This window comes from Nuphar pumila, chromosome 2 (genome assembly GCF_984573655.1).
Source record: "Nuphar pumila chromosome 2, dmNupPumi1.hap1.1, whole genome shotgun sequence".
Classification (NCBI taxonomy): Eukaryota; Viridiplantae; Streptophyta; class Magnoliopsida; order Nymphaeales; family Nymphaeaceae; genus Nuphar; species Nuphar pumila.
The window spans coordinates 3,788,397-3,813,179 of record NC_143250.1 but is presented as its reverse complement, the minus strand read 5'-3'; the positions used below and the strand labels follow the sequence as shown (position 1 = coordinate 3,813,179).

The 24,783-nt window shown below is 39.4% G+C and overlaps 1 protein-coding gene across 1 annotated transcript; it reads left to right on the top strand.

Moving 5' to 3' along the window:
- The first annotated feature begins 19,986 nt into the window (after positions 1 to 19,986).
- LOC149844513 (sugar transport protein MST6-like) lies at positions 19,987 to 24,541 on the top strand. The gene is made up of 4 exons (XM_089994635.1): positions 19,987 to 20,257; positions 20,854 to 21,176; positions 22,486 to 23,115; positions 23,862 to 24,541. The coding sequence occupies exons 1-4, from the start codon at positions 20,125 to 20,127 to the stop codon at positions 24,315 to 24,317; spliced, it is 1,542 nt and encodes a 513-aa protein (XP_089850761.1). The 5' UTR covers positions 19,987 to 20,124; the 3' UTR covers positions 24,318 to 24,541.
- Positions 24,542 to 24,783: the final 242 nt, after the last annotated feature.

Sequence of the window (24,783 nt, the reverse complement as noted above, 5' to 3'; positions counted from 1 at the left end):
GCAGCCTGGTAATAGATAAAGAGAGACTTATCAGCACAAATGTGCATATTAGCCCTAGTGTCAACCAACCACCTAGTTGGCTCATAAACATGATAGATTTGAGGGTTAACAAAAACATACCCAGCGCTGGTCCCAACGTCCTCAGTCACCATGTTGACTTGAGGAGTACCATTTGTGGTTCCATGAGCTTTGGCTTTTTTGGAAGGACATTCCTTGGTCGAGTACCCAACCTGTCCACAGTTCCAGCAAGGTTTGTTCTTTGTCTTTTTCTGGATTTTGGCCTTGGGTTTTAATTGGTTTTTCAGTGCAAGTTTAGCTTTTTGGCCCTTACCTTTAAATAATCTGGTCATCATATTAACTTTAGGTTGTTCAGTTAGCATCACAACTTATTTCTGACTCCTATGCTCTTTCTCAATGGCTATGGCTACCACTAGATCATCCAAAAAAATCTTTCCTCTACGGTATTTGAGAGACATGCCAAAGTCTACCCAAGACTTAAGAAAATTTTTCACGATAGTCATGACTTAAAACTTCTCAGAAAGTTTCATATATGCCTTAGTCAAACTATGAAGCAATAACAAAAACTCATGTGCTTGTTCAGTGACCGACTTGCCCTCAATCATTTGATACTTCAGAAACTTGGCAATCGAGTACTTCTCAAGACCTTGGTCTTCAGTATTATACTTTTTATCAAGTTGATCCCCTGCACTCCGATAGTAGATCGTCCTTCAAAAATAACCTCTGTGAACAAATGCTGCAGAACTCCCGTTTACAAGAAAGTAAAGAGAGAAGGGAGAACATTCACTTTAGGATTGTCTGTCTCTTTGAACCTCTTTAACTACGTTTTATAGTCTCTGAAAAGACGTGAAAGAGAACCATTCGAACATATATGACTCTAGACGAGTTGCCCATTATGAATAGATGTAACTCTGTAACAGGACTATGATGAGTCACCCGTTTCGAACAGACGCGACTCTATAATGGAATGATCCCCTTTATTTAATCCAAAGAATTTAATAAATAAAACAATTAATGTGGGAACACATTGGACATGGCCCTAAAGGGCCAATTACTCATACTTGTACCCACCCAGCCCGATGCGCATGTGTATGGTTCCCATTCTATTTTCTTATTCTTGGAACTATTGATAGAATCTTCATGTAGGTTATAAACCCCACAACCATTTTGAGATTCTTTAATATGAGACTATTTCACGTCATCAAAGTCCAAAATACTCCATAAAAAAGTGATCCCCAAATTGTTTTCTGCTCTGAATTAATTCCTCATCTCTTCTTACATCCAACAAGGTAGGGTGGAAGATGATTGTCATCAAGATCAACAACTGGGAATCAAGCCATTTGGGAGATCGTGGAAGGTGTGTCCAGCTGGTCAGATGAAGCTGTATCTCTCAGTCACCGACTGGAAAAACAAGATTCCGCTTGTGAGGACTTTTCTGTCAAGGTCCTTGCCGGAGGGGATGATCGGAGTTCACTTTTCCAGCCAACCATCGCCACCGCCCTGTGAATAGGGTATGACTTCATGCTTAGACCAAGGAGACCTGACTGGCTGGGCAAGTCTGTGGGCATGTCACTCAAGGGGCAAGTAAGCAAATCTCCATCGTTGGTTGTACAACATAATCATAACCAGCTCGTCACGCACCCTCCTGAAACGATCAGGGAAGCATTAAATATTATTGTTAGTGAGCCATTGAAAAAGGGCCATGAGAAGTTTTTTGCTTACTTTGAAAGAATGAACGGGAGATTTTAACGCATATTTGCGTGCAGGAACATTCTCCTATATGGCAACCATCTGCGTGCCTTTCAATGAACATGCCAACTCCTCACGAGTAGTTTCCTGGCCCAGAAGACGGATCACCTTCCAAAGTGCAAGGCAATAATCATGTATCAAATAAAGAAGGTCAGAGTGGGGGAGGGAGTATTGGGTCTGGTATAGACCCAATCCAGGTCTATAATAATGATGGGTCTGGTCTTGACCCAGTTAAACACAAGACTGAAGTTTCGTTGGGGTCCAATTAGGTCCAGTTTGGGATGGATTTAGTGAATTGGGATAAAAAATGGGTTTAGATCTGACCCACGCCAAGGTATGAATATTTGGATCAAACCCGACCATATTATGACTTTTTTGGGACTGGTCCCGGTTTCGGACCTAGTGAACACTGGTTCTGGCTCCTGAAACCAGTCTGAAACAACTGAGAACCAGTCGGTCAGAGCTCCAAACCGGTCTATAGGGCTCTCGAACCGGTCTGATTTTGAATCAGACAGGTGTTGTTTGATGCAGAACACCCAAACCGGTTCAAAAAACTGGTTCGGTCTGTTGGGGCGTCGGGTGGCCTGCCTCCCATGCGTGTTGGGGAACACGACGGGCGCCCCCCTCCCTCCTGTATTCCAACCACGCCGCCGGGCATCCCAACTGGATGTAAGGGCGGAGGCCAGTCAAATCCGGCCGGTGGACGATGGCGTTGAAGAATCCAAGAAAAAAACAAAAAAAGAAAAGAAAGAAGCAGACTAATGTGATTTTCGTAGACTAAGTGTGGCAGATAGACCTACAAGTGCGTAATAGAACTCCTTAGTCATGGATAAAAAATCTGAAGGTCAAAATATAAACTATTTGAGGATCCCCGCTGCTTTATGGGTGAGTCCGTAGCTTTCCCAGGTGGAACACCTAAGGCAGGGTGATCGTGATCGTGGGGCCCCACTTAGGGTTTTAAAAAAATGGCATTTTGGTTACCGTTAGAACAGATGAAGCCAAAAACTTTTATTTCTTTAGATTTAGCACATAGTATCGTTTATTCTTTAAATATTAACTACCTACGCAGAACATGTTAGTCTAGTTGTAGCCAGGAAGACCATAAAGTATTTTATGTCACAACTAATAATAGAAACAACAAAAATAAAGTACTTTAATATTGAACATCATGTCATATATATATATATACTTTTTTGACCGTTAGGCTGGAAATGGTCTTTCTTTATTTAGCTGCATCAAAATTTCTCATAAAAAATAATATTTTTTGGTTTATTTGGTTATCTGATACCCTTCAGTTATTTTTTTTAATCTTTAATATATATCACCACCTGATTCTTCAATGCATTTTTCCTGAAGACCTGGCTAATCTTCTGTATATGTTTTTAATATATTCAATGAGACCCTCTCCATAATATTTTTACTCAATGAAATTTTCTATGGGCCATGTTGTAACTCCCCAATAAATATATATGTGCAGCATCTCCTTGTTGCCATTTCAAAAGCACAGAGGGCCCTTTTTGTCTAGCCCATGGGAAAACTTAGTTGTCAATAAGGGGAGTGCAGCCCTATTGGTAGGGGAACTTGTGAATGTCACCAAGTTGAGGGGACGTCACAAGTTCAAAACCCACGGGTGGCGCCCTTTGCCCAATGGGCAGGGGGACCTTAAGGGTTTTACCAACTCAAGGCCAGCAAAGGTGCAGTCGGTGATGGGGTGGGGTGGTGCAGTCGGTGAGGGGGAGGGGGGTCCCTTCGATTATCAAAAATAAAATAAAATAAGGGGGAGTGCAGGCCACTGCTGATAAAATACCTGAGGTCCACCTAGGGCTGTCAATGGTTCAGTTTTGTACTGGGTACCCGACTCGACCTGAACTTGGATTTCTGGGTATGGGCATGAAAACTGCCAACCTGAATAATATTCATGTTAATCCTAATAATATGCAGGCGGGGTTTGGGTTATGATTTTTGCCCGGTACCCAACCCAATCCGAGTATTTTATATGTATTTTCAGTAAAAAAAAATCTGAAATTATCTAGGTCCAGGTTTAGGATTCCATTTTTGTGACCAGAGAAAACTCTGAACCCAAATTCAAACCTGAAAGTTTGTTATTTGGGCGGGTTTGGGCTCCCGTTGATAGCCCTAGGTCCACCCGTTTTTTTTTTTGTTCGAATAAAGGTCCACCCTCCTTACGGAACAGGAAATGCTTCCCCAAAGACGAGAACTCGTGATGTGAGAATAACTATGGTACACACACAGCACGTCCCCAGCTGAACACCCCCAATAACCTGGCTTCTTATTTAGTGATGTAAACAGTTCGGATTTGATTGGATGTAACAATACCAAATCCGAGTAATGGGATATTGGCTAATCGGACTTGGATTCAGATTCAGATTCAAATTCATATGGAAAAAAGCTACAACCAAATATGAAAAAATACATATTATGAGATTCAGTTATAAAATCTTTATATGTTTGTGATGGGATGGAAACCCGGTTTCAATGTGTTGCCTAAATATTGTTTTAATATGTGATGTTGAGAGATAGAGTTGCAAAAAACATCTACTTGCAAAGGGTGTCAAAATGTGGTGTTGGGCCTGCCAACACCAGTCAAATGCCACTGCTCCCAAACATCAAGATTATGGGAGGCTGGGAGCATAGCAGAAACCACAACACAACCGCCTGATTCAAGGCTCCCAAACATAACCTAAACCAAATCCTAATCTGATTACTAATAGGATTCAGTTTTCTTAACCAAATTTGGCTAATTAGATTCAGACTGAGGTCAGAAATCAGGATTTCACAACCGGCCCTTGATCTCTATCTTGGTGTTTATCAATGTCCGGTCAAATACCCGGATGTAGCAGCGCTTGGGTGTTGAAGCGCTGCAAAAGAGAAGCCCCCACAACCACCACTTGACACCTTTGTCTCTAAACGTGACTTTCTCTTTTTTACCCCTGGCTCCCTTGGTATCCTCCGTTTGAGCACTGATACAGTGCTTTCTGATTCTCAATTTGTGTTTTTTAGTGGGGAATCATGCTCGATTTCTTGAAATTTTTTCTTTGATTAGAGTTTTGAGAGTGTGATTGTTGATTGCCTTTGATATTTCTGATGGGCCGTATATATTTGTTGATTTAAGAAGTTAACGGATTTGTATGTATGTTCATATGTGGATTCAAGCTACAGTAGAACTATTTGCTATACATCAAAACATTACTTGGTTACTGATGAATCGTTCATAATATATATACATATATATTTCTATGAGGATGAACCCTCGCCTAGGGCCCCACCACCACCGTGCTTTACGTGACCCACCTCTGAAAGCTACCGACACATCAATTAGAAGCACTTTTTTAGCGCTGCTAAATATCCTGTTTACTGTAGTGATGCAACTAAAAAAGTAAACCAACCAAAAGTTTTTAAAATCATAAATCAAAACAAGCAACCCAAATTTATGAGGCTTACCATAATTAAGGGTGTCAACGGGTTGGGTTGGGTTGGGTTCGGACCCAGGTAGAACTAGACCTAGCCACGATTTTCAGGTAGGATATTGTGTCTGGACCCGAGTCTAATTGAACCCACCAAAAGAGAAACCATACCTGGAGATAAGAACTACTAGAATCACATCTGGATCATACCCACTAATTAAAACAATATTTTTTATCATTTTTACATTAAAAAATTATGGGTCTTAATCAGACTCGAGTCGGGCTTGGGTCTGGTATAAAATTTTACAAACTATACCCGGTTCCATATATTAATCAGACCTTTGGGTCTGGACCCATCTTAATCGGATCTTCTTATTTATCAACATAGCCAGACCCCATAGAGTTTGCTTCGGGTTGGATCCAGGTAAACTTGACACATTGACACCCTTAACCATAATATGTGACCAAATCCATACTCGTTGATATACTATGCAAGGAAGAAAGAAACGAAAAGTCAAGAAAAAGACCAATTAGCCAAATTTGTCACATTTTGAGCCATAATTGGACATGTTTGTTGCATTTAAAGTGAGTGTCATCTATGTCTTAGTTAATTTTATATATAGGAGAATGTTTAGGCACAAAGCACCTTTAGTACCAAGTGTATACAAACTTGGCATTTCCAGCATTTTTTTGTAAATATGACCCCCATAGATACATTTCACATGCTTCACTTATTAGGAATCATATAATCATGTTTTTAATAAAAAAACTAAATTTTTGATTTGTAAAACCCTACTCACATGTCGTAATTAGATGATCCAAGAGCTAATTCCTATAAAACCATGCATGTGAATCACATCTATGTATTGCTAGATTTGAAAAAAAATTTAGTAATCTTGTTTTGAATCATGTGATTATGACAAGTAATTAGGTTTTTAAAGCTGTCTAAAAGTCAATCCCCACAATATGCCAATATTTCATAACTCAAAAGATTATATTTTTACATAAAAAAAGCACAACCCAAGGCTTGATCCTCAGCAAACAAACCATGCTTAACATATCTATGTGGTTAGATTGAGTTGATGCAACTGGCACCTATGATTTTGGCTCATTAGTTTCTACCTTCATTACTAGCCAATATTATATATATATATATATATAGAGAGAGAGAGAGAGAGATTAATTAATGCATATGTACAAATCAACCTGCAAAAGAACGGTAACTACTCATTAGTTTCTTACCTACATTATTAGCCAATATTTATCCATATATATGTGTGTGAATGAAAATATTGTTCAGCTTAAGTGTACTGCACGCTCTATTAGAAAGGGCCAATTCTTTTTTTATGATTTTTTTTATGGATCAAACATTAAAAAATATGCTTTAGATATTTGCTCCTGGATAAAACAGATTTTTGTAGGCCTGTGAAATTCAACCAAAATTTCATGATTGACAAAATCACGTTTTAAAATGACTTTGCTTGGTCAAAAGTGTGTTTCCAAATAAATAAACCATGTTGAACGCATCTGTAAAGTTAGATTCAATAAATAAATCTAATATCTTTAAGATTTAGCTAGAGAGTATAGTACCCTTCAGTGTAGCTAATATCTTTACACGTGTGTGTCCAAAAATTTGGCTGTGCTCATGGATTCCAAACCCTCTAATTGAAACTCAAAAGCGAGCTCATTGTGACCAAATTTGTCACTATTAATGTATTCAGCATTTTTTATAAAGGTCGAAAATCTGGTACACTATATACCATTGATTGTTGAACCCCAAAAGATTGGAAAAGCATAATTTAAGAGTTGGTTTCTACCAAAGTAAACATGTAAATAACATTTTGTAACCCCATCGGACGATTTCGTAAGAGGGGATAAACTTAAAAAAAAAGGTTTCCCTTTTGGGAAACCGTGTTGCCAGAGGAGGTGAGGATAAACCTCACCCCCCAAAATCTGCAAGAGGGTGAGGTTTATCCTCACACGCAGACCCTCCTTCTCGCACAAGACGAGCGATAGAGGGAGAAAGGAGAACCGTAAGGAGAGAACGAAAAAAAAAATCAGACCTATCGATGTGGGCGACGAGGTAAGGTTCCTCCTCTTCTCCTGCTTCATCTTCCTTTTCATTCTTTTCTGTTCCGGTGAGGGAGGGCCGATAGCCATGGCTGCCGACGATTTACAGAGGAAAAAAAAATAGGAGAGAGAGAGAGAGAGAGAGAGAGAGAGAGAGAGAGAGAGAGAGAGAGAGAGAGAGAGAGAGAGAGAGTCGGTTGGCCAACCCCTCTACCGCAAAGAAAAAGGTAGAGGGCCGACAACGACCGACCTGCGATTGAAAAAAACAAATGAAAGGGGCAGAGCCCCTTTCATTTTTAGGGTTTGTGTTTTAAAAGGAAACCGGCTCGGTCCAGGAGTGACCTGGATCGAATCGGGTCGGTCTGGGCGAGACCCCGACCAAGACAAAATAAACAAATAATATATGTGTGGTCGATTCGACCTGAGTGCAACCCAGACCGAGGAATTTAAGACCGAGACTAAAGAAAAAAAAGGGTTTCGTTTGAACCGGTTTGGATCAACCCGGGTCAGACCGAACCTGTTTGGTCTGACTAGATCTTGATTCTTAGTTCATAACCGATTTGATCTGAACTAGACCAAATCTGGATCAAGACTGACTCTCCTAGATCTGATTGGATCAGTCATGGATCTATATCATAACTGGGTCTAGATCCAGTTAGACTGTTGTGGATCCAATCAGACTGTTATAGATCTTGTTAAACAGTTTTGGATCCAGATAAGTAGTGGATCTAACTTCAGTTTGGCAGTGTTGAATCCATATCATAAATGGATCTGGATCAGATTATGAGTTAGTCTTAAATTATTCATAAATCTAAAATGACCAAAATACTCTTAGGTGTACTCGAGATCTATTTTGGTAAAATGAACATAACTTTGCATCCTAAACTCGGAATTGAGTGAGATTTGGTGTGTTGGACTCATATCGTAGAGAAAATTCTACTTGTCTATTGGTTTAGGTTAAATTAGTGACACAAAAATCAAAGTTTTATAAGACAATTTGAGAGGGGTATTTTGGTAATTCTATAAGAAGTTTTGTGCATTAATGCGAGCATGTTTATGTAATGATAAGATCATACTGTTAGAGCATCTTGAGACTTGATTGTGACCAAAGAACAATATTTGAACTTAAGATAAGGGATATTATAAGTAATTTTAGATGTAAATAACATTTTTATGTTGCATGCTATTGTAATATTGTAAATTAATATGATTAGCATGATAGCTTTTGAGTGAGACCATGACATGCATAAAATTTCTATACTTGACATTATGAGTTAATTTTATATACATGTTAGTTATGGTATGTCATGCATGTTAGAAAGATATTATATTTGTGATAGCATGTCTGTGTGATTATTACTAACATGCATTGTGATGAGATTATGTTTAGATTAAAGTTTCATTTATTTTATTCATAGTGTGTGAATGGATATATTGAGATCAGCATACATAACCCCCTTAAATCCCGAAAGTGGTGATCTGTCGCAAGAGCTACCTGGTTTGCTGTCACAGTGTAGCCACCATGAAGAATGAGATGTCGGTGATTTAATGATGTAGAGACTGCACTATATTGTTGTGTGCTTAGTGAGAGATCGTGTGAGTGTTAATGTCATTATGAGATTAAAGAGTAAGATCCATCATGATCAGTTTATGACCTCACTCATGAGTGAACGAATAAATTATGAATTTGAGACTGTGGTTTAATATGTTGAACTTAGTTATAACTTAGGGTTACACTCACACAGGGTTTGAGACTCTAGAGGACTATGGATGGTTGATAACCATGATGGTTAGGATGTAACATAAACTATACCGAGATTAAGAGCCTGACCTCCCGACTAACTACCGGTGGAGTCACCGTGGATGTTTTACTACAGTGCCTTATGGTGTGGAGACCACTAAGAGTGTATGGTTCATTGTCTGGCCAACATGTAGAATTAATTGAGATGTTTTACGCAGGTTGCTATGCTCATAGATGACTATGATCGGTATAGCCGACCTAGTGATAATTATCATGAGAGAGTGTTGAGAAAGTTAATGGGGGTAATTAAAATATACAAACTTATGCGGTATGTCAAAAACTAAACTAAGACTAGGAGCTTAGAGCCCACTACAGTTGTAAGTTTAAGTGTTTATTTGATTATAATTATTTCTTATTGAGTTGAAGACTCACCCCCCTTGTTTAATTATAACTGTAGGTTTTAGGCACACTAGCACAAATAGGCTTAACTGACTTTTTCTTCGTCAGAGTATTTGAAAGTTTTATTTTTATGTCATTGACAATAATGTATTGGTTATTTCATTTTTGTTATGAATGATGAACATTGTGGAAGAAAGTGAATTATTGTGAATAAAAATAGAAAAAAAATTAGCCATGTTTCTCTGTGTGAACTTTGAACTATTCTCTTTGGGAAGTAATACCAACCAAACTCGGACTCCCGAGGTTCCATATCAGGGTGTTACATATTTAAAGGGTTAGATGTGCAAAAAATAAAAATAAAAAAAATAAATTAAAGTTTTACCCTAAAAAGTTACAAGGCAAACTATTTTCCTCTGACAAGGTCGGTCACCTGCTTCTTGTGTAGGTTCAACTGTACTATGAGTCCCATTTGAACCATGTTTTCATAAAGATCATTGTCTATGTCTGTGCACGAAAGCAGCTTGCCTGGGCCGCTCAATTATTCAATTACAATGGTAGTTGGTTTCAACTCGCATGTCCCTATGTGATGCGATCGACGGGGGGCGGGGGCGGGGTATTTCTTAAGGGTTTTCTGAACCTTACCCAAATCTAGGGTATATATATATATATATATATATATATATATATATATATATGTGGAACCACACTCTTAGATAGTGAGGGGAGCTAAGTGAGAGGTGTTAGATATTGAATCCTCTAAAAAACTAAAATAGATCGTTAATTTTGTTTATGCTAAATCGTTGAAAAGAACATAAACAAAATCTTGACGTGGAAGTGTACCTGAATCCATTGGTCCTCCAGTAGATCTTTAACAGGTATGATCTTGTAGAACCTCTATACGTGGCCTTGCCTTTCACTAAACCTTACGAAAGAGAGACTGATTTATCTTGATGATGATGGGGAGCCCGAAGAAAAGGCCACTATATATGGTTTGTGGACCATAACCTAATTGTAACCACTTGATAGTCTATTTTCAATTTAGTCTATTATAAAATTAAAAATTAACACATAAGGGCATAAGATGTCTCTTTATATAATAAGAGCATGCCATATGAGATATCATATAACCCAACCATATTATATCCTATAATATGAGCCTAAACATTAGACAATACATAACGTGTGATTGTACATATGTAGGCTCACACAATTTTTTTTCAAAAATCTCTCACTTGGGCTACATATGTTACCTTATAATCATGCATTATATCCTTATGAGCTCAAAAATACTGTCTTATCAATTGATATCTCTACAAATCTGGTCTATTGATCATGTCAACTTAAAACCAAAGCGGTCTTCATTATAAATATCGTAATTGAACTCATCAATGATCTCGTATATTAATATAACCAAATGACATGGATCAAGTATGGATGTTAAGCATGAAAATTATATGTAATGTGATCCAAAACATACTTATTTTCAACTGGTCATTTCTTAAACTTTAGTGAGATCACAACAAATGAGTACAAAATGAAACCAAAACTTTAACTTTATTCTAATGTACTAAAAGAAACTTTATTATATTATAGAATGTTCAAATACAAACTCCCACTAAACCTGCATATCATAAAACAATAAACACTCATTCGAGCAGTATGCTCATGAAAGACCTTAGGTGGCAAACCTTTGGTAAGCCGATCTGCAATCATTGGTGTTTCGGTAGATCTTTGATGGATATAATCTTTTAGAACCTCTATACGTGGTAGTGCCTTTCTCTAAACCTTATGAGAGAGGGATTGATTTCTCTTGATGATGATGAAGAGCCTAAAGAGAATGACACTATATATGGTTTGGGGACCATAACCTAATCGTAATCACTTGAGAGTTTATTTTCAATTTAGCCCTTTATAAAATTAAAAATTAACAGATAAAAGTATAAAAGGTCTCTTCACACAATAAGATTATATCATATGAGATATCACATAGCCCAACCGTATTAGCTCACATAATATAGGCTTAAACATTAGACAATACATAATGTGTGATTGTACATACATAGGCCCACACATTTTTTTTCCAACAATGCATGGAAGCCTAGACCGCTCAATAATTCAATCACAATGATAGTTGGTTCCAACTCACATGTTCCTATGTGTTAGGGGGGGGGATTAGGACATAACTCACGTTGTTTAAGGGTAAGATGTTGATGTTGAAAGCTGAAACCTGCATTTCTTAAGGGCTTTTTGAACCATACCCTAATCTAGGGTATTAAACATATATATATATATATATATATATATATATATATATATATATATATATATATATATATATGTGTGTGTGTGTGTGTGTGTGTGGAACAACACTGTTAGACAGTGAGAGGCGTCAAGTGAGAGGGTGTCCATCTTCGTTAACTTCATCTTCAACCATGTTCATGCTGTCGTCGACTAATCTTGCTTGGCCCCTACCTTGTTCAATGGCTGCCCTATAAAGGCTCTTTGGAACCAAAGCATTTCCAATTCGAAGGTTAATCACGGCTTGGTTGATCCTCCACGATAAGCTGCTCACTGATGATGTTATGGAAAGAAGAGGTTTCAGCTTGCCTAGCACCGAATGCATGAAGAATCATCGTTTCATAATTTTTGGTCATGTTCTCTCACCAAGGATTTGGCAATGTGATGCAACTAATTGGAATACGCCAAGCAACCTTCGAGCTGTCTTTATTGCACCTCAGATGTGTCGATTTGGAGCCAAACTCTTGTTCATGTGGCGTTGTTTCGTGCTAATCTTATGCTGACGTGTGTGGCTCTATCGGATAATATTTGCATCCTTATTGAAGAAGCGGTCAAGCGTGATAATCTTATGGTGACGTCTTTTCTTCAAGGGAATTGACGAACCTGATTTTCTGTGTGATGATCTGTAAACTGCATCTCTCATTTGAGTGACAACTCGTCACATTTCTTTTCTTTTGTATTGGATATTAACGTTGTATTCTTAAAATATATATATATATATAGTAATGTGCTCGTTCTGCCCTGGTTTTTTGTTTTGCCCTGTTAGCCCACATAAAAAATTGTAGTTTTTTGTATTTTTTTTCACATCTAATACCATAGATGTGATCTATAGGTTTTGTTTAATAAGAACAGACTTTTGGATTACCGGAATTTGACCTGTATATAGGTTTTTTTGGTGATTTAAATTCAATGGATATGAAGTCATGAATTTTCCTGACTCATAAAAATACATTTTTTTGTCAAAAGAAACATGATCCAAGAGTCTACTCCCACAAAATAGAGCATGCTAAACACATGTAACCGTTCAGACCTATCATAAAACACTTCAAACTTTAGGGACTAATGGGACAGAATGAAAAATGAGACCTAATATGTTCAGTACTTTTATATATATATATATATATATATATATATATATATATATATATATATATATATATATATATATATATATATATATATATATATATATATATATATATATATATATATATATATAGCATGTTCGATTTAGTAAGAATCGACTTTTGGATATGAGCAGAAAAAACTGGTACCTTCATAACCATTGATTTTCGATAACCGAAAAAACCTATATATAGGTCATATTTGGGTGATACAAAAGTTGGTTCCTACTAAACAAAATCTATAGATCACATCTATAGTGTTAGATCTGAAAAAAAAAATGCCAAGAAAATTGATTTTTGAGGGAGCAAAATGAGAAGGTGGGCAGAAAGGGCGCATTACTCGTGTGTATATATATATATACACACACGTGTGTATGCGCATAAAGTTCGGCTTAATTCAACATTAGAAAAGATATGAGTAATTGTGGTTGAGCTAGTGTGACAAGTCAACTTCTTCATTTATCCTGATCTGCCCAACTCCAGCTTGACTGTCCCCCCAACAATAGAAAAAAGGAAATCAAGTTTTCTCTCCTGCTTTGTGGGCATGAAAAAACCTGCATTGCTTCAGGCTGAAACTTGGGATCCAGTGAGACTTTCCCAATATGAAACCATATCCCTTGTTCATGGCAGCTTGAAAAACAGATAAAAGCCCACTTTTCCAATGGTTTTGTGGGGTCCACACCATGATCTCGTGGTATGTATGGCCCCCACATATCTTGCCGATATTGCAACCAATTCTATATCAAGTATCTCTCTTCAACTCATAAATATTAAATATCATTTAAGCAGTCCAAAATACTTGGTGATATTGTGTTATACAATCATCATCATCATCCTCGCCATCCAGCCATGTCACATCGTCCCATCTACATGAAGGTCATCATCATCCTCGCCATCCAGCCGTGTCACACAGTGTCCTATCTACAGGGAGGTGTTCTTTCACATTTAATCCCCGAATTTAAGTAATGGGGCCCCAAAGATGACACTATATCTTACTTCTAAACAGTTAAAATTAGAGCTGAAAATCGATCCGAGCGGACCAAACAAGTCTTGTTAGGCCATGGCTCGTTCACCATGACTCGGGTTCTTGTCCGTGCCTAGCCAAACTGATCTCCGCTGAATTCAATGATCAGGTGGAGCCTCCACGATCACCCTGCCTTACGTAGCCCACCTCTAAAAGCTACAAACATAGCCGTGTGCCAGTGGGGTTTGATCTACTGCCTTCATCTCAGCAGCTTCACAACCACCCCGTTGGTCCCTGCACGGGCGACGACCCGGCCGTGGTAATTCTTGACATCTTTCAAGTTAAATGCTTTAGGGCCTGTTTGGAATCTGTAGTTGGGATGGGCGTTTACGGAGTTTATGCATTTGAAAAAGTGGCAGCTGCCAAATCCATGATTTAGTGTAAATACAAAGTTGAAAGGCCCTCACTTTTCATCCCAAATACATAAACGCTCATCCCAGCAACGCGATTCCAAACAGGACCGCCAAGATAGTTTGACCAAGATTTTACCTCGGGACCACCAAATGCATAAAGATCCATCCCAGCACCGAGATTCCAAACAAGCCCTTAATCTGGCACACATAAGCAGGTGTGAAAAACCCTTGTAGCTTCTTCTCCATGAAAGGGAGGCTGCAAGCCAGGATTGACCCATTTCCTTTTGACTCGTGGTTAGATAAGGGCACCAACTCAGCCCAAACAGCCAACTGCAAATTAAGTGAGGGGGGCCCCCTGCTGGTTGACAAACTCACTTGTCCTACTGCTATCGAATTTGACCGTTAACGTATCCAATGGTGTATTATCAAATTTTATAAAAATCTAACGGTTTAAGTTAACCCAACTTTTTCTTTAATAAAGAGATTCTTCTGCTAATATTTGTTATTTGGATAGAGAAGGTGGCCAGTGTGTATACACATTGGCTCTAGGGTGCAACTGCATGTGTGAACGTATATTTGCATGTGTGAACGTGTATTTGCACGTGGACACAGTTCAAACCTATGTGGAAATGTATCAGCACTAATATTTTAAAAGCGTACGTATTATCCCGAAAAAAAAGTAGTGATATTTTTCAAATATCACCTATTTTAAAAACTACGGGGGTTTTGTCATATTTGCTCGAAATTTTTTCAAAATAAAATTCAAATGGTATTGAAAATTTCCCTCAACATATTCTCCAGCATCAAGATTTATGATATAGTTCAAAGCTAAATATATATTAACGGTCACTGTGAACATAATGAATAAAATAAATTATTAAAAAATGAATAATGTGGACATTTCAACAAATTAATTAATTAAATAATTTGTCTGTGGATTCTTTGATTCTTAGACAACTGTTTCCCCCAAAGGAAATAATTAAATAAATTAATAATAACAAAAATAAACTCGAGAGACACAAGGGGGTCCCACAAGTAGATCACCGCCAGCCCAGTCAAGTCAAGCAGGGCTGAATAGTCAACGTGGTGACGTGTCTGATGCATCTTTCTCAAAGCGTTTACTTGGGAAAGTGATGTTTTCGCGTCTGGACTTCGAATCCGTGTAAGAGTCTGTTTCTGACAGGCCTAGGGCTGTCAACAGATCCAAATCCAAGGCACACTGTCAAGAAACATGACCCATAGCGGGTTCGGGCTACATCTTGTTTTACTTAAAACTACGTGTGAAATACTCAAGTACGGACTTATGGTTATTGGGTGGGTCGGGTCGAGATACGATAAAAAACCATACCAAAGTCGACATGATTCTGATTGAGGTTCCCATAACTGGGAGCTTGGGTTTGGATCAGGTTAGATATTCAACTCAGATCTGTCCCCATTGATATCCTAGTTTATCAGACAACCACATGGTATCTGACTGGATTTGTCGCATCAAAATGGGCTGGATACCGGCCCACCGAAGAACAATGTCCCATATATATGGGATCCAGAAAGGTCCAAATTGGGTGAAGATCCGACTGAGGACTGATATGTACTTCTTAGATAGGGGTGTCAATGGGTTGGGTTTGACCCAGACCCGATCCGTACCAAACCCTATAGGGTCAGGGTCTGGTAATAAATGAGAAGGTCCCATTAGAAACTAGGTCTGACCCAAATGGTCTGATTAATATATGGATGCGGGTATGGTTTGTAAAATTTCATACCAGATATGGGCCCGACCCGAGTTTCAACTAAGATCCACAAATTTTCAATTTTAAAAGTCAAAAATATTATTTTACAGGGTATGGTTCCGGTATGGTTCATGTAATCCTTATAGGATCTTGGCATGGTTTCTCCTATGGTGAGTCCAATTGAATCCAGATCCAGACCCGGTATCGTAATCTGAAATCAGACCTGGGTTCCGAACCAAACTCGACCCGTTGACAACCCCATTCTTAGATGTAGATATGGATCTGGTGAGATCCAACATAACCGAATGGGACCCCAAAAGGGATCAGATCACAGATTGAAGTCCCAGCCTAGCGATTGACTGGCCTAGGTCATACTTGGAAGACTAAAACTTTGATGCCATCGACTGTACTGTGTTCTTGTTAAGATTGATTGGACCAGTCGCGAGTCAACCAGGATTCAATATATCATGGCTCAACTGGGTTGGATGATGCTCAACATAATTCTCTCCTTCACCAACTAGGGACACAAAATGGATCAAATATGGGTTGGTTCTTGCTTGACCCAACCCTGGATCCAAAATTTGAACCGAAAGTCTGGTTGTGTATCCTAACCAGATTTGCACTAACTTGTTTGAGTTAGACATTGTCTAAAACTAGATTATCTCTAATATAAAGAGATGATCCACAATTATAGGGACAATATTTCAGAGATTGTTCCTACTCAACTGATTTGTCAAGTAGGGTGTCTCTGAGTAGAGTTTGATTCAGACCCAAGCTCTATAGGATTAGGGTTCGGTGATAAACAAGGAGGTCTGATTAGAATATAAAGAATATTATTTTATTGGGTATGGTTCAGGTCCGTCTGGTTCATGTAATCCTTATAGGATCTGGGTATGATTTCACTAATTATAGCAGGGACCCGAGTCTGAATCCGGTACCAGCTTCTCAAATCAGATATGGGTTTGGTCTCACCAGAGTCCTAACCAAACTTTGGCTGTTGACACCCCTACAGTGAAGTAGTGATCCATCCATTGAGATATAAATGGGTTGGATCATAACTCGATGCAGATTAAAGGATTTGGTGTCGGATTTGATATCAAATGAAGTGAATTTACTAATTTCTAATACGATGAGCATTTTCCTTTCACTCTTAGATGAGTTTAAATGCCAATCGAATTTGGATCTACAACAAACGAGATTGAACCATCGTGGAGGGAACTATATAACAACACTGATTGATGACAGGATATCTGGACAAGATCCGACCCACTAACGTTGATAGCTGCTGGTGAGCCCAGGTTTCACAGCCCAGACTCACAGATAGGGAAGGCAGTGGACCGGGGTGGAGGCGGGGGACAATGTCTCCACCCCGTTTCCTCTCAAAATCCTGCCTTCCATCCCCGCCTTCATCCCTGCACAGGTTTTGATTTTAACCTCCATCATCGCCGTGGGACGGGGGCTCCGTTTCCCCTTAATCCATTACCATCCCTGAAGAAGGATTGGGGATGGGGCGGGGCAAGGCGGGGATCGAGACTAGAATGGGGCAAGGCGGGAGAAACTTTTAATCCATCGCTGCCTTCATTCCACATGGGTTTTGATTTTAACCTTCATTCCTGCCTTCGTCCCTGTTTCATGTCCTCCATCCTCGATCCAAATGTGGTGAGGCGGGGTGGGGCCCCATTTTCCCCGGGTCCACTGCCATCCCTAGTAGTCACAGACCCGCACCATGATCTCAAGCAGGCTAGCCCAATAAGAGAGGCACAATTGACCAGGCAAACTACTGAACTTGGTAAAACCGAGTTGATTCTGATTTGGACTCGGTCACATCCGAACCCGAGTCACCACTCCTTAATCGCAATTAAATCAGAAAAGTAGTAGTGTATGACGGATAAGTCACAGGAAAAACTCCACACGCGAGACGCAAGGTTAGCGAAAAGAATCAAAAGGATTTGGATAATGACACCCGCTTCCTTACACAGGCTGTCAAAGTGATGCAAAATGTCAATTCTACCCCCCATTGGGGAACATTCAATCCACTGCCACAGATTTTCAGTAGATAGAAGGAATGTTCGTAATTACGGATAATCCTGTTTAGTTATGATCCTCCAAGATATATATATATATATATATATTTTTTACGCCGAAGCGAGAAAACCCCCGGGTGGGGGTCTCACAACCATCCTGCCTTATGTGGCCCACCTCTGAAAGCTATCCAAGATATCACTTTACCATGTTGGTAAGATAAAATCCAAGATATTTTTGGAAATAAAGCTTCCAACTTTATGGATAAGAAATTTTAAGGGCGTTTACGTCATTTTATTACTCAACATGGTCCGGTATGAAGTCTGTGGACACGATCAGCGAAGGGACCTCAAAGGGAAACACCCTCGGTTACTTTTAGAATAACCATTAAGCCACTGGTGGGATGGGTGGACTAAAATAGCCTTTAGGGATTATGCTGTTTTTATTTCTTGTATCACCGGCTTAGGTTAAAGCCCCCCCCCCCCCCACCCTTAACCTAGTTTCGATACACATTAGGATGTACCTCAAGGGTTTTACCAAACGGAGGTCCACCAAGCCTTCACCGCTAGATGGATTGTTGTTAGTTTCAACTTCCAGCAGAGATGAAGATTATGTGGAGTTTCGCTCGAAAAACTTTTATAAGAACCCTAGGTGATGAACAAAACTAAACTTAAAAGGCAAATGTGTGGACACCAAATTTAAGCTATGTAGCAACTGCAGTACTAATACAAGATGAGAAAGTTTCATTTCTAAAAAAAAAAACGCCCAAAAAATAAAACCTACAAGCGAGTAATGTAAGGCAGGATGGTCGTGTCTTCAACGTGGAGCTTTACCTTCCAAGAGAGGCGAGGTATTAAGTGACTCGGTTATCGGTGGGGGTCTTCTTTCATCATAAAATAAAATAGAAAATGACCGTATTATCCTTATAAAATAGCACGATTCAAAAAATGCCTCATAATTTGCCAAAATCGTTTTCATTCACAAAACTCTAATTCCAAACATTTTAAGATAATTTTACCCCTCAAAAGCATATTTGTGTAGACCTCTGCTGATGTTTGCACAAATATAGTGTGAACCTCATGACCTTCACACTTTAGCTTTTTTTTTTCTCTTATGTTCAGACAAATATGTTGCGAACCTCTGAATGTGGTCAAAATCACTTATAAGATTCTCATAATATTTGCATGTGAATGTTGAGAAGTTTGTCATGTATTTGTACAAACTTAAAGAGATTTACAATATATTTGTGTGAACATTATGAGGTTCAAAACATATTTGTGTGAATGTCAAGAGGTTCACAATATGTTTGCGCAAACCTCAAGAAGTTTATAACATATTATTAAAATATTCAAAATATATTTATTCCAGCATCAAGGGCAGCCTGTACAAATATATTGCTAATGATAAAAAAAAAAATATAAAATGGTTAGGAATCAAAATTTTAAGCATGAAAAAGATTTTGGTAAATTGTAAAGTATTTTTGAAATCTTGACAGTACCATCATTTCCTGAAATAGAAAAAACAAGTGAGTTCTGGTAAACCTTAAGAACCAACCATTGGCTTTGCAACAAAATTGGAACATGAATCCTATCATAAAGGATACAATGAGATGGGCCCTATGTTAATTCTAGCAGTCCAACCAACGGCTATGATTAGTTTTCATTCTCACATGAATGTGAACTAATCTTAGCCGCTCAGATGCATCAGTTGGAGGTCTAGGATTAACAAAGGATATTATGACATCATATGTCGTAGGATAAAATCCTTTCGTTGCAAAACCCTAAGAAAAAACTATTGCTATTGCCAATCTCCTAAGTAATACATCAACCGGGTCCCACTTGCCAGAGCACCACACGGCTCCCGTGTGATTGCACAACACTTACTCAGACCGGACTCTCTCCGTTAATTCCTTATCCGGATTTGCATAATTATCCAAAATTGATACCACCTTTCCCACGCTACCTTTTCGGGTTCGGAGACTTGCTCATAAAGAGGCCTCTCGTCGTCTATAAATACCCGCCTCAACACTCTCCTCTTCCTCGTCGTCTCTTCAGGCAGTCTCCCTCCGTCCTTCGTCCTCTGTCTTGCTCCTGCTTTGCTGATTTCTTTTCCTTTCCGTTGTTTGTTTTCTCTCTGGTTTTACTTTTCCGGCAAGTTTCTTAGAGGGATCGGAAATGGCCGGCGGTGGATTTGTCAACACCGGCGAGGTGAAGAGCTACACCGGGAAGGTGACTCTGTTCGTCGTCTTTACGTGCATCGTCGCCGCCACGGGTGGTCTCATCTTCGGATATGATATCGGGATTTCAGGTCTGGATCTGAGGTTATCCTGAATTTTTTCCTGTTTTTTAGGTGGCTCACCTTCTCTGATTTTCGGAAAAGTTGGTCTCTGGTTTTTGTTGAGAAAAAGAAAAAGGAAATTTGATCTCTCCAACGTGTAGATCCGATTTCACGTCGAGATTTGCTATGAACGGGAGTTTTCCTCACTTTTCTTTTTGAGATTTTTGTAAATATTCTGGATTTGTTATTTCCGGAGCAATGTGGAGAAGAAATCCGTCCTGGTTTCTAGTTTCTAGTTCGTAGTTGCGAAGAATGACTATTTGTAAAGAATAGTGATTTATGTACAGGATCTAAATATCAACAAATAGAGGATCAGAACTACTCTTTATGTTTTTTATTTTGATCTCATTGATTTTTATTCTCTAAGGAGTCGAAAAAATTGCTTTTTCGTTCTTTTTCAACATATTAATGAAGATCAAATGTTTTTTGTTACATCTTTTCAAACAAAAGACCGGCATTCTTTTTTTGCTAATTTTCTATATTTTAGTTGATGAAGAAAGAAATTTTATTGATCTTCTTTAAATTTTCTTTTCTTATAAAGTCAACTTTTTTTTTCGGAATTTTAGGTGGAGTAACGTCCATGGAACCGTTCCTGAAACGGTTCTTCCCGTCGGTGTACCGGAAAATGAAGGCCGATAGTAACCAGAACCAGTACTGTAAGTTCGACAGCCAGCTCCTGACAACGTTCACGTCGTCGCTCTACGTCGCCGGACTCATCGCCTCCTTTTTTGCATCGGCGGTGACTCGTATGTTTGGACGGAAACCGTCCATGCTCTTCGGCGGATTCACTTTCCTAGTCGGAGCGGCGGTGAACGGTGCGGCGAAGGACGTGGCCATGCTCATCATCGGCCGCATTCTGCTCGGCATCGGCGTCGGTTTCGCCAATCAGGTGAGGAATCGATTTTTCCTTCCTTCCGTTCTTTGTTTTCCTATTCGCATTTTCTGATGAGCTCGCACGCGTGCGCGTTTGTGCACATGTTGTGTGAGTCTTCCGACTTTCTTTGACTCTGTTTTCGTTCTCCCTTTCAGTTGCTCTGTGTTTTATGTATCTGAGCCTTTTCCCTAAAAGCTTCCTCGCCGTGTCCATTTTGTCTTTTGTGAGTTTTGTCTGTGTTTCTCATGAGTTGTTCGTGCGAACTTTTTTCAGAGTCTGACCTTTCTTCTGCTCAGGGCTCTGCTCAACCCCTCTGAGTATTCTTCCTTTGCATTTTGGATTTTTTTATATAATGTATTTATTTTTATCCTGGATAATTGTATTTTTACTCCAATTCGAGTCTTTTTCTTTCGGCTGACGTAGAAAAGAGGAATCCATGGATGAAAAGATAACTTCCGAAGCTGCATACTCCTCTTTCTTTCTTTTGTTTTATTGTTTCTGCTCCTTTTCTGGATTTCCGTGTTTCTTTTTTTTTCCTTCTTTGTCTTGGGGCACCTTGATTTGGTTCTCTGTTCCTCTCCCTTTTCTGGTACGGCGAAAACTTTTAAAGTCTGCGTAGACATTTCATACTTGTCTCTATTCAGTTCAGAATCCAATCGGCCAAAATCGAATCAGGGCTCATACCGATTCAGACAACAATGTCACGGGTCTAAGCAGATCCAGTGTTCGGGGCCGAACACCTAATAATTCCTGTTACATTTATAACTATAATCGTCATCATCGTGATCATTAGTAGCCGTAGTAGTTTGCGGATATATTATAATTATTTTTAAAGAAAATAATTAATTATTACAATAAAGATAATTAGGAATGGCAGTAATTTCAAATACTGAGTCAAATGACTAGTGATTGTTATGCCTTAACATATTCCTTCCAAGACAAATCCTTCCAATTTTTATTGCTGTCAATCGTCGTTATCGAGAAAGGTCGTTGCTTTGTCCCTTCTTTTCCACTTTCAAAATATTCTATTAAAAAAAATACTTTTACGTTTCAAACGGGCCATTATGTATACGTTGTCCATTTGCATAGATTTTTCAGCGCCTCAATTTGGAAAGAAAAAAAAAAGCAGTTAATTGTCTTGGCTACCGTTCTCATCCTTATTGGTCTATTTACTTCGTCGGTTTTCCATGATTTCTAATAGTGACATTTTCGTAATTTGCACCATCTATCTACATATAAAAAAAGCAAAATAATTTCACCGTTATTTTGCCCTCTTCTTCCTGTAATTGATGAAATTACCACCGTTTCATTCTGAAATTTACAGTCAGTACCCGTCTACCTCTCCGAGATGGCCCCGGCGAAGATCAGGGGTGCCCTGAACATCGGCTTCCAACTCTTCATCACGATCGGCATCCTTGCCGCGAACCTCGTTAACTACGGCACCAACAAGATCAAGGCTGGGTGGGGTTGGCGCGTCAGTCTGGCTTTGGCCGCGGTGCCAGCCTTGATCATGACCGTCGGTGCCATCTTTCTGCCGGACACCCCCAACTCCCTCATCGAGCGAGGCCACCGCGCGAAGGCCAAGCAGATGCTGCAGCGCATACGCGGCACCGCCGACGTGGAAGAGGAGTTCCAGGACCTCATCGACGCGAGCGAGGCGTCCAAGCAAGTCGAGCACCCCTGGGTCAACATCCTGAAGCGGAAGTACCGGCCCCAGCTGGTGATGGCCCTGGCCATCCCCTTCTTCCAGCAGCTCACCGGCATCAATGTGATCATGTTCTACGCGCCCGTGCTGTTCAAGACTATCGGGTTCGGCAACAACGCCTCGCTCATGTCCGCCGTCATAACGGGAGGGGTGAACGTCGTGGCGACGCTGGTGTCCGTATACTCCGTGGACAAGTGGGGAAGGCGATTCCTTTTCCTCGAGGGTGGCGTCCAGATGTTCCTGTGTCAGGTAACCCTCCTTTTCCAGACCTTTGGCTCATCGAATGAATTCGTGGCGGTGATGGTAATGTTCATGATTATGTCTTTTGGGAACCGGTGCTCTATGAAGTTGTAAAAAGTGGGAAAATTAAATTACTGGAATTCAAAGAAAATGAATTTATTCGTATTTGTTTTTGTTTGGAAGCATAAAGATTTTTTTCAAGGATTTAAGCTTGCAACTACTACTGATTTCTCATCTTGGAACCCGTAGCATCGTATTTGGACCAAGCTATGGCTTATAAATTAAGTTATAAATAAATTTGTATAATATATATATTATATATATATATATATATATTATATATATAATATACAAATATATATTTTATATATAATATAATAAGCTCGACTTTTAGTTGTTAGCCTATATTATTGCAGTTAATAATGAGGTAAAATAGATGAATATGGAATTTACTGAGATAAATGAGGTAAACATTTTAAACCATCAAAATTTAATGAATCAAACATGCTGAATCAGGTCAGAATTAAAAAAAAACACCGAAAATCTATGTTTAGTAGGTTCCCATTTCCTGAACATAAGGCATTGGGTCGGTGGTGGATTATCCGGTGTTTACTTAGTAGGGAAGTGAGTTAATCAAGTGATAGGAGGTTTCTCGTAATAAAAAAAAATATTTACTGTAAATTTCGTTAGATTTTTTTTTTCCAATTTGTTGTTGGCTCATTGTTTTGTGCCTCCCTGTCTTAATTTCCCTGCAGGTGGTGATCGGAATCATCCTTGGAGACAAGTTCGGGCTCTCCGGCACGGGCAGCCTGAGCAAGAGCGAGGCCAACCTGGTGGTCTTCTTCATCTGTGCCTATGTCTCCGCCTTTGCCTGGTCGTGGGGTCCCCTGGGGTGGCTGGTTCCCAGCGAGATCTTCCCACTGGAGATCCGTTCGGCCGGGCAGAGTATCAATGTCTCTACCAACCTACTCTTCACCTTTGCAATTGCTCAGGCCTTCCTGGCCATGCTCTGCCATTTCAAGTTCGGCCTCTTCTTCTTCTTTGCCGGGTGGGTCCTCATCATGACCATCTTCATCTACTTCATGCTGCCCGAGACCAAGAACGTCCCCATTGAGGAGATGACTCTCGTGTGGAGAAACCACTGGTTCTGGGGAAGCATCCTCCCCACCGACGAGGAGGTGGAGATGCAGAAGCCCAAGACAGTTGCATAAGTGATGATAGATGAAGGTGGCAACTGTTTCTACTAAAATGTTTTCTTTTTTCTTTCTTCTTTTTCAGCTTTTTTCTTCTTATTTCTAGTTGTTTTATTAGTCAAATGTTTCAATGTGCTAGTCATAGTGATTGGAATTGTGTTATTTAACATATACCATTTCAAGTTCCTCAGTGTATATAACAGAAAGTTAGTTTTCAATGTTAAAGTATATGTGGTTGCTTATCTCCGATGCTCCAGTATCTTTTCTGCCCTATTGGTTTGGGGGGAAATGGTTTTTTATGTGGATGGTGCTTTGGTGGGGTTCGTTGGTTCCTCATGATGGATGGCATGTGTATCTCATATCTCTGTTTTTTTATTCTTAAAACGAAAGAAAACCCTCGCCGAGAACAAGATCTGGGCCCACCCTCCTACAATATGTGGCCCATATTCATTTGGTCTATGAAAAAATCCAGGTGTGTGACATT